Source organism: Castor canadensis, chromosome 12 (assembly GCF_047511655.1).
Source record: "Castor canadensis chromosome 12, mCasCan1.hap1v2, whole genome shotgun sequence".
NCBI classification, from domain to species: domain Eukaryota; kingdom Metazoa; phylum Chordata; class Mammalia; order Rodentia; family Castoridae; genus Castor; species Castor canadensis.
In genome coordinates this window covers 74,578,494-74,594,251 of record NC_133397.1, presented here as the reverse complement: position 1 = coordinate 74,594,251, position 15,758 = coordinate 74,578,494, and the positions used below count along the sequence as shown (strand labels likewise).

At 35.4% G+C, this 15,758-nt stretch overlaps 1 protein-coding gene across 1 annotated transcript in view; it reads right to left on the bottom strand.

The window, feature by feature from the left end:
- Positions 1–15,758, bottom strand: part of Dnah6 (dynein axonemal heavy chain 6) — a 260,955-nt gene that overhangs the window by 184,360 nt on the left and 60,837 nt on the right. Inside the window, exons 14-16 of the mRNA XM_074050092.1 lie at positions 15,352–15,504; positions 4,148–4,399; positions 990–1,118 (exon numbers count right to left, since the gene is read on the bottom strand). Of these exons, the coding sequence (XP_073906193.1) occupies positions 990–1,118; positions 4,148–4,399; positions 15,352–15,504 (534 nt within the window). The remainder of the gene's footprint in view (positions 1–989; positions 1,119–4,147; positions 4,400–15,351; positions 15,505–15,758) is intronic.

Genomic DNA, 15,758 nt, shown 5'->3' with positions numbered 1-15,758 from the left:
ACTAATACTACTTTTTCTTTCTAACTTAAGGAGTACTCACCTGTTAGTGGTAGCTTTTTATTGAGCAGTGCTTCTTCCACATCCTCTCATTCTTACTACATGCCTTCCTATCCTTTAAGTCAGTTAACTCAAGCTAGGAACAACTACTAGGAACAACCTACTGCCTCAGGTTTCACATCAGGGTCATTGCCTGACACCACATCTACTGTTTTTCAGATTGCTCTATTAATCCCTGGCACTTCTGAAGGGGACAGTACATGAGATCATGTTCTGGTCACCTATCTGGAATTCTGGAAGAGACAGATACATTCCCATGTGAGATTCAGGCACATCCCTCCAAGTCTTCCAGGGAGACTAATAGCACCTTCCCCATTACTGGTGTCCTGGTTTTTACAATAGGAACCATTTACTTCTGTTCTCTTTTCTTGTTGGCCTCTGTAAAAATCATTTAAAACTCCTGCATCTCTTGTCTTTACTCTTCTTTTTTAAAGTGACAAACCTTTTAAACCTACCTTTTTGGATGCATCTATCTTCTAGCTTAGCAGAGATGTCCTTTTTTATTAAGTTGGCATATCAAACCAGGGTAAATCAGGCAATATTCATAGAATCATCAGGCAATATTCATGGAAACTTAACCCACATATGAATGCAAAAGAAGCTTGAAATCTTACATTGGAAATAATAGAGGGGCTTTAATTGCATTTAAAAAGGCACTTATATTTTAACAAGAAACTACCATACTTTGTGTGAAAGTTTTCCAAAATTCACAATAATCTTTTAATAAGAAACATATTTTGTCTCTCATGTGCACTAATTTTTAAATACTTAAAAGGCAGAAACATATCTTATTTTGAGAGTATTTGCAGCACACTGACTAGCCCATAGCTGTCCACACATTGAATTTTTACAGTCACATTGTTGAAAGTACCTGTGCATAAACACCATTTCTATGCACACATTTTAAAGACAGATTATAAAGCTGCTATTACCTTGAAATTCTTCTGATAGGATTTATATTGAAAGGCACGTTTTTGAAGATCGTCTAGAACATACTGCAGATCACTCAACATGACCTTTATTTTCTCTGGGTCAGTAGAAATATCCAAAATCTGTGGATCCTGTAAAATTTAGATAGTTTTTGCTTAGACATTCCTACTTTTTGATGCAGATCAATTAAATTGAATGAATTCATAAATATTTTCCAAAAAGTGTTTTTCTAATTCTCTTTTCTCTCTGATATTATAAACTCTGTTAAAATGATGGCTTTTCCTGAAGTTTAAAGCAATACATATGCATTATAAAAGTAGAGAATTATATAAAAATGTGACATGAGGATAATATTAATTTTATCATTATTGTTATTTTTTGTTTTTGAACAAGGTCTTGCTATGTAGCCCAGGCTGGCCTCAAACTTATGATCCTCCTGCCTCAGCCTCTCAAGTGCTGAGATTCTAGGTATGTACCACCACACCCAGCTATAACATTTGCTTTTAAAATTATACCTAATATAGTTTCCCTTATCTGATTTCATTTCCTATAGTTCTCCAACTAATATGACTTCAAAGTAAGGACAGGTGAATATAACAGACAAAAGGGTGTAATACAAGGAAAATTCTTATTTTACAATAAAGGAATAGAAACCCCTTTGAATTCTGAGAGGAGTCTAAAGATACTACAGAAATAAATTCAGTTTCTCCTAATATACTTTTGCAACATCTTTCCAACACTGAGTGTGGGTGATTTTTCTCACACACAAAAGCAAGCAATCAATTCTGTAGCCCAGTGTCCTCCATTCAGTTCAACTGTGACACTATCTACCTGGGTTTAGCTTAAATCCCACAGGTTGAGGTCTCAGTCCCAAGGCTTCTTGCCTTCAGATGCCAGCCACAAGCCCTGGCTTGCTTACCTGTGCCTCAGCTATGCATCAGCCTCCTACACCTCCTCTTTAGGTTTAAGAGTAGCTTGTAGAGATTAGGGGAATATTGTGTTTGCCAATTTATTATAAAGGATGGTATAGTGGACACAGATGAAGAAGCATAGGATGAGATATGGGGGAAGGAATACAAAGCTCCCATTACTCTCCAGTACCCTTCATATGTTCAGCTATCTGAATAATCTGCAAACTCTGTCCTTTTGGGCTTTTATGGAGACTTTGTTACATAAGTATGACTGAAGCATGAACAACTGTGTTGAAATGTGATTGGGCTAATAGTTGAAGTGGAGAAGCTCAGTGAGGCCTGTGCAGAGTCTTCTTGTCCTAAATGCATCATTCCTTCCTTCCAGGTATAGGGGCAGAACCCCTTCTGGAATGCAGATTGACTTACCATCTACTATCAGAAAACATGCACACACACATAAGAATGTTTCTAGAAGCATTATTCATTTTTGTCAAAAACTTTAAACACTTCCATTGTCCATCAACCATGGAACATATAATTAAAATGTAAAATATGATGAAAAACTATAGCAACACACGTGGATAAAGTACACAGCAACATGGATAAATCTCAGGAATATATCAAAATAAAATAAAGGGCATATCATATGATTATTATTATTAGTTAATTGAAGACCAAAAGTAGGCAAATTAATTTATGACACTAGAATTCAGGGCTTTTATTTTTTGGTGATTCTAGGGTTTAAACTCAGGGCCTCAAGCTTGTTAGTCAGGCACTCTACCTCTTGAGCCATGCCTCCTGCCCTAGAATTCAGGGTAGTATTTATCTTTGGAGAGGAAGAAAGGATAAATGATCAGGAGGGAACACCAAGGGTACCGATAATGCTGTGGTTCTTGACATGAGAAGTGGATACATGGGAGTATTCACTTTTTGATAATTCATTGAGGTATATGGTTATTACAGTTACATACACTTTTGTCTATAAGAGAATATAAAAATACTTCAATAAAAAAGTAAAAACAACATTAAGTCCTTAGAACAGTGCTTGACAAATAGTAAGTATATAATATCACCTGCCTTAATGTTTCCATGTTAATGAATGTAAATATATATATTGTAGTCGTCAATGTTTGTATTACATTCCTTTGAGTGGGTAGGTATACCTTAATGTATTTTATTAACCTTCTGTTGTTGGTCATTGAGTTTTTTCTAATTTTTATTATAACTTTATATGGTTTTATAATTATGTGATAAGATTTAGCCAATGTTAATAATGAATCATTAGAGGATTGTACTTTCATACCTTTAGTTAAGAATCACCTAGATGTCCATTCTAAATTCTGAATCTTTTTTATAGTAAAACTGGTGAAAATGAACCAAGTAGACTTCACTACCATTTATTAATACATACTCTACCTCTTCTTAAAGGGAAATGTTCTCATAAACCACACAAACTTTAAAACTGTGACAACAGCTGTAAAATATGCCAGCAAGTATTTAAAAAAATTAATTTCAAAATAACAAATACAAGTTAGGATGAGAGGTATTCAATATTACACATAGGCTTTGCTTATGATGGTCTGGAGTTTAGCAGATAAAAACAGAGGTTCAGAAACATTTTAAATAACTGCTCAATGACTTATTGACTGGCTAGAATAAAACCATAAAAACAAAAGTTAAATCAGTTAAAAATGAAGTGTATACCACAAAATGATTTGAGCAGTAGATCTTAAATGTTCTCACCACAAAAAAAATACGTGAGGTGTGTGAAGGATGGATTGCAGGTGGTCCCAAAAGGTGGTAAGTGGTCAAGGAGACACCTCTCCTTCCCAGGAAACCTCTGTCTGCACCTGAGAGACATCTCTGCCCTCAGGCAGTGCAAAATGGCTATAAAACCCAATCCCCAACCAGACCCATGGACCACGGGTTTCTGAGTCCCCCTGCATTCTCCACTATGCAGTCTTTCTCTTCTCTACAAATAAAATCTTTCCAACCTCTGCTCTTGGAGTCCGCCTGTGCTTTCATTCTCAGTGCGGGCTCAAGAACCCCGAGCACCTGAAATTCCTGCGTGTGTCATCTGTGCATCAGTGTGGATAGGTTAATTAGCTTAATATACTTCACAATGCATACATATATCAAATTATACGTATACTACAAATATATACATTTTTGTCAATTATATCTTAATTTTAAAGACTGAAATAGTTATACTTTGCACAGCTTATTTAAAAAACCCTGCTTTAGCTTACCTGTGCTTGCAACTTTACTTCATTTACTTCATTGTTTAGATCTTCAAGATCTCTACCCAAATGCTGACAAAATTGCTTAATGCTTGTTTCTCTATCACCCACAGATTTATCAATGGCATTCCGAACAGCAACAATGGATGGTTTCATAGTTGCAAAAACTGCAAAGTCTTCAGGAGGTGTGGGCACCTGATATTGTTCAATAAGCTTGTACATTTGAATCACTGTATTCCCTTCTTCTTCAAGGTTTTCAATCTAAACAGAAACATTTGTTGCTCATTAAATATAGTAGAATCTTAGCATACCCTTTAAGTTTTTTCTAATAGGAGACAGTCACTGAGGAATATGAATATCCAACTGTGAATGGTCAGCATATGAGGAGTGCATTTAACATTGCAATCAAATTGGTTGAAGTCACCCAGATGATAAATATAGTCATCGCCACAATACAAGAAATTAGGCCCAGGAGGTAAGTGTTCACAGCTAAGCATGGTTACTAGTGCTCTTAGAAATACTTCTCTTTGGGCTAGGGGTGTGGTACAAGAGGTAGAGTGTTCCCTAGCAATTCTTTCTCTGTCTCTCTTTGCAGAAAGACAAATAAGAGCCATTTTTGACTCCTCTTACTATTCTTTCATTCAGTTGTCCATTAAAACCTTTCAATTCTACTAACATCTCTAGAATCCATTTATTTTGTCCTTGAAAATTCTGGTTAAGCATGCTTTGTTAGTTTCCCTTTCCCCAACTCTCTGACACATTCAGAGGACACTCCTAGGCTTGGATGCTTGCTGAACTTTAGGGCACAAACTGGGGGCCCAGAGGAAGGTGTGAGAAACCTGCCCAGCCCACAGGATACAAAGCTTGTTCAGGCCAGTAGTGACTCCTTGTAACACAAAGAAGGGAAGCTTATAAAGTGAATGCAGTCCTGAAGACAATAACTGACTCTTGACTGGTTTAACCTTAGCTCACTTACAGCACCACACTAAATGATAAGAACTACCAGAGACTCCAGTTAATTTTCCTTTCTCTGAGTGGGGATTAGACCCAGTGCCCTAAGCATGTGAGTGAATGTTTTGTTACTTAGCTACAAGCCCAGTCCGATGGTGAGAATCTGCACCTTGAACCTGCCACTATGCCTGAACATTGAGAATAGTTCAATACAGAATACAGATGATTAAAACCTCCAACCAATGACTTGGCCTCAGATGTGCAAATCCCAATAAAGAAACACAAGAAAAACAAAACAAAACAAGGGAGCATGATACCTGCAAAAGTTGACAATTTCACAATAATGAACTTTAGTGATAGTGAAGTGGATGAAATTCCAGACAAAGAATTCAGCAGAATGATTACAAGGTGGATCAATGAAATTAAAGAGGACACAAACATTTGAATGAATTAAAAAAGAATACAAATAAACACCTGAATAAAACAAGGAAGACAATGCAGGACATGAAAGAGAAACTAAATAAAAATACAGAAATTCTGAAAAAAATTAAATTGAAATTGTGGAAATAAAATGTTCAATAAGTCAAGTAAAAAAATCAGTTTGAAGCTTCACCAATAGACTACTGGATCAAGAAGAAAACAGAATATCAGGGTTTGAAGACAAGGTACATGAATTAGAACACTAATACAATATACAGAAAAATAAATTAAAAAGTACAAACAGAACATACATGACCTTTGGGGTACCATGAAAATACAAAACTTATGAATCATGGTCACAAAAGAATGAGAAGAGGTGCAAATTAAATACATAGAAAATACATTCAATAAAATAATAGCAGTAATTTTCCCAACTCTTGGAAAAGAAATGGACATCCAGATATAGGAGGCTGTTAGGACACAAACAGACAAGATTAGAAAAAGAAACTTTCCATGTCATGCCACAGTTAAAACATTAAATATTTAGAAAAAGGAAATAATATGGAATACAGAAAGCTGCATCAATCAATAAGGCTGAGCATGGTGGCATGCACTCATCATACTAGCTATATGGGAGGCTAGAAGTAGGAGGATAAAAAATGTGAGACTCTAGGGCTAGAAATGTGGCTCAAGCAGTAGAGCATCTGCCTAGCAAGCACAAAGCCCTAAGTTCAAATCCCAGTACCACAAAAAAAAAAAGGTGAAACCTAATCTGGAAAAAATAATGAAAACAATTAGGATGGGGAGTATGGTTCATTTGGTAGCATGCATACCTAGCAAGTGCAAGGGCCTGAGTTTAAACCCCAGTATTGCCAAAAAAACGACCAAACAAAAACAAGACCTGTTTTTTGCTTATAAAAAAATGCACCTCACTGGAAAAGACAAACACATGCTTAAAAATGAAAGGACAGAAAAATATATTCTAAGCAAATGGGTACCAAAAGCAAGCAGGATTAGCTATACTCATATCTGACAAAGTAGAATTCAAAACAAAATTAGTCAGAAGAGCAGAGATCACTTCATATTGATAAAGGAACAATCCATGAAGAGGCTATAACAATTGTAAACATATACACACAAAATATCAGCCCACCCAATTTCATAAAAGAAACACTACTGTGAAGTGGAGGGGGGTTATATTGACTTAAATACAATGTACGTCCACCCAAAAACTGTATGCAGATGTTTATAGCAGCTTTATTCATAATTGCCCAAACTTGGAAACAACCAAGATGTTCTTTCAGTAGGAGACTACTGTGGTAGATGCACAAACTGTGGTTTATCCAGGCAATGGAATATTTATTATTCAGTGTGGAAAAGAAATGACTGGTCAATCCATAAAAAAACATGTAGGAAACTAAAATGCATATAACTAAGTGAAAGAAATCAATCTGAAAAAGCTCCATACAGTATGATTCTAGTTACATGTCATTCGTGAAGCACAAAACTATGGAGGCAGTAAAATGATCAGTGGCTGCCAAGGAATGAGTGGTGAGGAGTAAATACATGGAACCTCATAGAATTTTTGGTAGGGTGAAACTATTCTGTATGATGCTGTAGATGTAGGTACGTGTCATTGTATGTTGGTCTAAACTCATAAAATGTATAATAGAAGAGTGAATCCTAAATATGGTCTTTGGGTGATGATGATGTGTCATTCTAGATTCATTTGTTTTAACAAATTTACCACTTTGGTGGAGGATATTGATATATAGTTTGAAGTTGAGCCTCCAGCATTGGACATTTTGATCAGAATTGCCTCAGCTATTTGAGGTCTTTTATGTTTCCATATGTATTTCAAGATTGATTTTTCTGTTTCTGTGCAGAATGTCTTTGGAATTTTGATAGGGATTGTGACAAACATGAAGATTGCTTGTGGTAGTATGGCAATTTTCACAATGTTGATTCTACCAATCCATGAGCATGGAAGGTCTTTCCATCTTCTGATGTCTTTGTTGATTTCTCTTTTCAGTGGCTTATAGTTTTCACTTAAAAGGTTTTTGGTTTCTTTTGTTGAATTTATTCCAAGGTACTTTATTGTTTTTGAGGCTATTTTAAATGGGATTGTTCCCCCGATTTCTTTTTCAGTCTCTTGTTTATGGGTACATAGGAAGGCTACTGATTTCTGTATGTTAATTTTGTATCCTGCTACTTTGCTGAAAAAGTTCATGATTTCTAAGAGTTTTTTGGTAGAGTTTTTAGGGTCTCTTAGATATAGGATCACATCATCTGCAAAGAAGGATAGTTTGACTTCTTCCTTCCCTATTTGAATCCCTTTAGTTCTTGCTCTTGTCTTATTGCTTTAGCTAGGAATTCCAACATTATATTGAATAGGAGTGGAGAAAGTGGACATCCCTTATTCCTGATTTTAATGGCAATGGTTTCAGTTGTTCTCCATTTAGTTTGATGTTGACCTTTTTATCATAAAAGGGTGTTGAATTTTGTCAAAGGCTTTTTCTGCATATTTAAAGGATCATGTGGTTTTTATCCTGGCTTCTGTCTATATGCTGTTTTATGTTCATGGATTTATGTATGCTGAACCATCCTGAATCCTTGGAATGAAACCGACTTCATCATGGTGTATGATCTTTTTGATGTATTGTTGAATTTTGTTTGCCAGTGTTTTGTTGAGAATCTTTGCATCTATATTCATCAAAGATATTGGTCTATAATTCTCTTTTCTTGTTGCTTCCTTATTGGGTTTTGGAATGAGTGTAATGTTGGGTTCATAGAGTAAGTTGGTAGTGTTCCTTTCCTTTCTATTTCCTGGAAAAGTTTGAGGAGTATTGGTGTTAGTTCTTCTTTAAAGATTTGGTAAAATCTGGCCATGAATCCATCAGGTCTTGGGCTCTTCTTTGTATGGAGGTTTTTTGTTGCTGCTTCAATTTCATTGCTTGTAATAGTAATGTTTAGATGTTTAATATCTGCTTGGTTCAATTTTGATTAGATATATGCATCTAGACATTTATCTATTTTATGTAGATTTTCCAGTTTACTTGAATGTAAGTTTTCAGAGTACTTTCTAATAGGCCTCTGGATTTCATTAGTGTATGTGGCTATGTTCCCTTTTTCATCTCTGATTTTATTAATTTGGGTCTTTTCCCTCATCCATTTTATCTGCAGAGCTATCTTAGATAATTTTTGTTTCAAAAACAGAGAACAGGAAGGTAAGACAGGTCCTGTCTGGGGGGCTTGGTACCAGTGGAACAGGGGAGGATATGAGGAAAGAGTGTAAGAAGGTGAATATGGTGGAAATATTATGCCCTCATGCATGAAAATGGAAAAATGAGGCCTGTTGAAACTATTCTAAAAATGGGGGGGGGGTATAAAGGGTAATGATGGAGGGGGTGAATTCAATTATGATATATTGCTAAGAACTTTATAAATGTCACAATGTACCCCCAGTAAAACAATAATATGATAACAAAAATAAAGAAATTTAAAGCAAACAAAAACACTACTGTACATAAAAGTACAGACAGACCCCAACCAGTAAGATTTGATGATTTCAATACCCCACTCTCACCAATAGATAGATCATCTAGACAAAAAACTCAACAAAGAAACTTGAGAATTAAATGATACTATAGATTAAGTAGACCAAGCAGACAACTATTTCTATAGATCTATTTCTATTCCAACTAGAAGCCACAGAGTACACATTATTTTCACTAGCCCATGGACATTTCTCCACAATAGGTATTTTAGGACACAAAGCAACTTATAGCAAATACAAGAAAATTGAAATTATTATATTTTATGAGACTATAGTGGAATATGACTACAAATCAACAGCAAGAGAAATTACTATATACATATATGTACATACACACACACATATTTGCATGATCAGTGGGTCATCAAAGAAGGAGGGGGGAGTCATGCAGCTATATCCAACTGATCTTCGACAAAGGAGCCTAAAGCACACAAGAGAAAAAGACAACCCCTCAACCCCTTCAACAAATGTTGCTGGGAAAACTGGATATCCACTTGTAGAAGACTGAAACTAGATCCTTGTCTCTCACCCTGTACCAAAATCATGTCAAAATGAATCAAAGACCTTAATATAAGGCCTGAAACTCTGAAAGAACTACAGGAAGAAGTAGGAAATACACTGGAACAGATAGGCATAGGGAACAACTTCCTAAGCACAACTCAAAAGTCTCAACATCTAAGAGAAAGAATGAACAAATGAGACTGAATCAAACTAAAAAGCTTCTGCACAGGAAAATAAGCAGTCACTAGACTCAAGAGACTCCCCACAGAATGGGAGAAAAATCTTTGCCAGTGATTCATCTGATAAAGGACTAATATCCAGAATTCATAAGGAACTCAAAAACTCAACCCCCAAAGAATCAACATCCCAATGAAGAAATGGGTACATGAATTAAACAGGGAATTCTCAAAGGAAGAGGTACAACTGTCAGTAAATACATGAAGAAGTGTTCAATTTTCTTGGCTGTAAAAGAGATGCAAATCAAAACTACACTAAGATTTCATCTCACCCCAATTAGAATGGCTATATTCAAGGGCAATAACAACAATGAATGTTGATGAGGATGCAGGGAACAGGAACCCTTATACACTGTTGGTGGGAATGCAAATTAGTACAACCATCATGGAAAGCAGTATGGAGATTCCTCAAAAAGCTAAAGATAGAACTGCCATATGATCCAGTGATACCACTCCTGGGCATCTACTCACAGGAATATAAGTCAGAACATAATAGAGACACCTGTACACTGATGCTCATCATAGCACTATTCGTAATAGCCAAACTATGGAAACAACTCAGATGTCCTACAACTGATGATTGGATCAAGAAAATGTGGTACATACACAATGGACTTTTACTCAGCCATAAGAAGTAATGACATGTGGTTTGAAGGTAAATGGATGCAACTGGAGGACATCATGTTAAGTGAAGTAAGTCAGGTTCAAAAAGACAATGGCCACATGTTTTCTCTCATACATGGAAGATAGATCCAAAAGATAAACATGTACACAAAAACAAGCGTGATCATTTACAAACCCCTATGTAGAACATGCCAGTAATAGTGGAACTACTCTATGGAACTCAGGGAAAGAGGGAAAGGAAAAAAGAATGATAGAGCATCAACAATATCATAAAACATAACATTGGTAAAGGTAGATGATATAAGGATATGCATTGAAAGCTGTTGAAAAATGGAGGTTGGAAGGTAAAGGGGGTAAGGGAGAGTAATGCAAAGGGTTGAGCAGACCAAAGTATACTTACAGCAGGGATACATTACTAGAGTAAAGTATATTCAAGAAATCCCCTTGAACATCAGCTTAAATATGAATAACAAAAGACAGGACTGTAAAATAGCTATAGTGAGTGTGTGTAAGGGGATACTCATGGGAGGTGGAAGGGTGAATGAAGATTAAGGTGAGAATATCGTTGATGGACTTCATATACTTATACGAAATAGAACAAAGAAACCTCTTGCAAATGCTTTAAGTGGAGTGGGGAGGGGACTTAAAAGGAGATAGAGTAGGGGTTATGTAACCAATGCACAATATAAGCTTATTTGGAATTGTTGCTATGAATCCCCCCATACAATGAATATATCTTTTTAAAAAAGAAGTAGGGAGGAAATAAACAAATTCCTAGAAGTAAGTGAAAATGAAAACACAACATACCAGAACATATGGGATGCAATGAAAACTGTTCTAAAAGGGAATCTTATAGCTATAAATACCTACATTTAAAAAAATCAGAGAGGTCTGAAATAACCTACTTATGCATATCAAACTCTTAGAAAAACAAGACAAAGCTAGTCCCAAAGTTAGTAGAAGGAAAGAAATAATAAGGATCAAATCTTAAATTAACAAAAGAACATAAAGAATAAATGAAACTAAAAGTTGATTCTTTGAAAGAATAAACAAGATTGTTAAATTCCTAGCCAACCAAAAGAAAGAAAGAGAAGATTCAAATTAATAAAAGTAGAGAAAAAGATGACATTATAACAGATACCATTGAAATCAAGGAGATCATTAGGGACTATTTTGAAAACTTACACTTTGACATATTGGAAAATCTGGAAGAAATGGATAAATTTCTAGATACACATACTGACCAAAATTGAACTGAGAAGATACAAACAAATAGATCAATAATGAGCAATGAGATTGAAATAGTAATTTAAAAAAAATCTACCCACAAAGGAAACCCAGGACTGGATGATGTCACCGCTGAATTCTCCCAGACCTTTAATGAAGAAATAACACCAATGCTCCTCAAAACATTCCACAAAATACCAACAATTCCAAACTCATTCTGTGAAGATAGTGTTACTCCAATACAAAAACCAGATAAGGAGACAACAAAAAAGGAAAAGTAAAAGTCAATTTTTTTGGTGAACATTGATGCAAAAATTCTCAATAAAATATTTGCAAACTAAATTCAATAATACATTAAAAAGATCATACATCATGATCAAGTTGGTTTCATTCCAGGAATGCAAGGCTGGTTCAATGTATGGAAATTGATAAACATAATACAGCATATAATCAGAAGGACAAGAATCACAGAATCATCTCAACAGACACAGATAAGACCTTTGAAAAAAATCCAAAGCCCTGAAGAAACTAGGACTAGAAGGTTCATCCCTCAACATAATAAAAACTATATATAACAAATACATAGCCAGCATTACACTGAGTAGGGAAAAACTGAAAGCATTTTCCCTAAAATCAGGAATGAGATGAGCATGTCCATTATCACTACTATTATTAAATATAGTGCTTCAATTTTTAGGTCAAGCAATAAGACAAATGAAAGAAATAAAAGGGATACAAACAGAAAAGTAAGAAATCAAACATTCCTTATTGGTTGACAACATGATTCTACACTTAAAAAACCCTAAAGACTCCACTAGAAGATTTAGATTTGATATACATATCGAGTAGATTAAAAAAATGTGTAATATATACACAATGGAGTTTTATTCATCTATAAAGAAGAATGAAATTATGTCATTTTCTAGAAAGTGGATGGAACTGGAGAATGTTAAGTGAAATAAGACACTCCACAAAGATAAGCATAGCATGTTTTCCTTTATTCATGGAAGCCAGGGGAAAACAAAACAAAACAATGAGACAATCAAGGTCATGAAAGTAAATGGGGAACTATTAGGGATGTTAAAAGAGAAGGGAAAAGGAGGTGGGAGAAAAGAAAGAGTGATAGAGGGGGTGAATATAATTACAGTACAATATGTGCATGTATGAAACATCTTATCATGTACAACTTAACATGTCAATAAAAAGAAAATATTGCTTTAGTGCGCACACAGTTCATCAGCTTTCTGAACGAAGTACCCTTTCTTCAAAGCAAACCAATTGCCAAATTCTGAATTTATCATTGTGTCTCATGTCTTTGTGCATGGTTTTCCATCTCCCAGGAGTGCCTGCCTGAATGTCTGGTGTACTTTGAGACATAGCTTAAATGCCCATCCTCCACAAAGTTTTTTGTACCCATAGGTAAGAGTGACCACAAACTCCCTGGTCCCTACCAGATTATCTACTCTTTCTACTTATTATACCATAACTGCTTTCATTCTAGACTCTGAGCTCCTCTAAAGCAGGTTTACTTATTGTTGCAATCCTATACCATGCTAACTGGTGCTCACTGAATTTGCTGACTGAATGAATGAGGTTCCATACGAAGCTGTTCTCTGTGCAGAGAATCTCTCCAAGGTAAGCTGTTTTCCCAACACAACACCCAGAAAGCAAAAAAACTTCCTGGAGATGGGACAATGTCTGTTTTTTTCTGAATGGTGCAGTAACTTCCTGTTTTGGAACCACACAGTGATAACATTCTATCTTCTTCAAATATTGATTAAATGTGTTATTTACCTTCCTGACAGTTTATAAAACTGAAGAAAGGACCTGAATCCATTTATCAGACATTTAGAATCAATATGGGAAGAGAGAGATTATCTGTCTCTCTTGGTGGCTAATTCAACTTGCAGTCATCACTTGGTAGCTTCTGGGTGGCCATGTTCACTACTGTAGAATGAAGAAGTAGCAGCCTGTCTGCAAGGGAGAACAGCTGCTCCTCTGAGAGGCATAGATGAGATGAGACAGGTAATTGACCTAGGATTCCTTCCTATAGTTGTCCTATTCTAGTTCTGGTCAGTTCCTAAGCCTAGTTACACTCTGGATGGGGTCGAAGGGGGTTCCATGAAACTTAAATGGGGACACTATGGGGTTTGGGCTATTTGTCTAAATGTAATTAATACAAATAATGATAAATGTTTGGCATCTTTAGACTCCTGGAATGATGTATAAGCAACTCTGAAGAAAACCACAATGATCTGCCCCTTTGAAAAGATGCTGTTGTTGAAATAACAAAATGGCTAATTTTGTGAGCATGTAAAATAGTATTCTGCTAATAATATAAACAAACTCCTAGGTTTTTAATGACTTATTTCATTTAGTTTATATTTTAAATTTGTAACATTTCATCAGTCTTCAATAGTTAAGAAAGTAATTTATCTCTATTTCAATGCCAAACTGATAGGAATGAAACTTTATTAATGTAAAACTGACTTTTGGAACCAAATGCAAGATTGGTGGTCACAGAGAAGAGACTGAGAGGATGAAACCAAGTTTCCAGAGAGAAAAAAAGCAGGGGAGACAAATGATTTTTTTTGTGTGTGTATGTGTTTGTGTGTGTGTGTGTGTGTGTGTGTGTGTGTGTGTGTGTGAGAGAGAGAGAGAGAGAGAGAGAGAGAGAGAGAGAGAGAGAGACAGAGAGAGAGAGAGAGAGAGACCTGACCCCTGTATTTGCATCATTTGAGTCCCCATATCTACTGTTTACTCCCTACCCCAAACCCCCACTTAAGCTAGTCTGAGTTGGGTTTCTTCCATTCTGGACAGAAAGGTTCCTGACTATTATGTGAATATAAGTTAAGGGTTACAACTTCCATTATGACTAATATCAGGATTATAATTCTATTACCATTCATTAAAATTAGAATTACAGCAAATAGTAGTTTAGAATATCAGATTTGCATTAAAAATACCCCAATTTAGACCAGGAACTAGAGAAAAGGTTAGATCAAAAAGAATTAACCTCGAAGGTAACACACACGCACAGGAAATTAATGTGAGTCAATGCCCTGTATAGCTATCCTTATCTGAACCAGCAAAAACCCTTGTTCCTTCCTATTATTGCTTATACTCTCTCTACAACAAAATTAGAAATAAGGGCAAAATAGTTTCTGCTGGTTATTGAGGGGGTGGGGGAGAGAGGGAGGGGACAGAGTGGGTGGTAAGGGAGGGAGTGGGGGCAGGGGGGAGAAATGACCCAAGCCTTGTATGCACATATGAATAATAAAATAATAAAAAAAATAAAGAGTAAAACAACAACAACAAAATAAATAAAAATACCCCAATTTAAATTCTAGCTTTAACTCATACAAGTTCTGTGATCTTCAACAACATAGCCTATTTTAGTCTCTGTTTCCTCATCTTTAGAATGAGGATAAAAATGATCCATACTTTTCAAGTTTTTGTGAGGAATAAAAATGATTGCATGTTAAAATGTAATATAATACCTGAGTAGTTTTAAGAGTTTCATAAGTGTTAGCTGGCATTATTTCTGTGATGTGGGACATCCATTTACTTTGTCTTAAAGTATTTCTGATATTTTGACAGCTGATTTTTGACCCTTAGCCTCTCATTTTTTCTTATTATATATCTTCCTTCCTATTACAAGGTCTGGAATACTGAGTTATATTAGATAATAAACTCACCCGTTCCTGAATTTCATCAAGAAATACTAAGCTATTAACATATTCTATTGTAGTACTTGGAATAAATTCAAGTTTATACTCTGCATCTTGTGCCTCAGAGATAATGGCATCTACTTTTTTCTTGCTTAAACGAGGAAGCATAGAACTTAGCACCTAAGAAAAAGAAAACATGAGTTATAAACATTATTAAAATGAATACGAATTTTTTTTTTACATATTTTAAACAAGTTCTAATTGGGCATCTGTTAAATCAGTAGGTGCTGGAAACATCAGTCTGTGTGAAGGGAAATTTTCTTATTAAATTATTGCTATCAAAAGAACCAAAAGAAAGGCCAGATCTTGAACATCATTTCAAGAGCAAAAATAGGTTTGCCTACATGTTCTGATATTTTGCAAATATGCTGTCT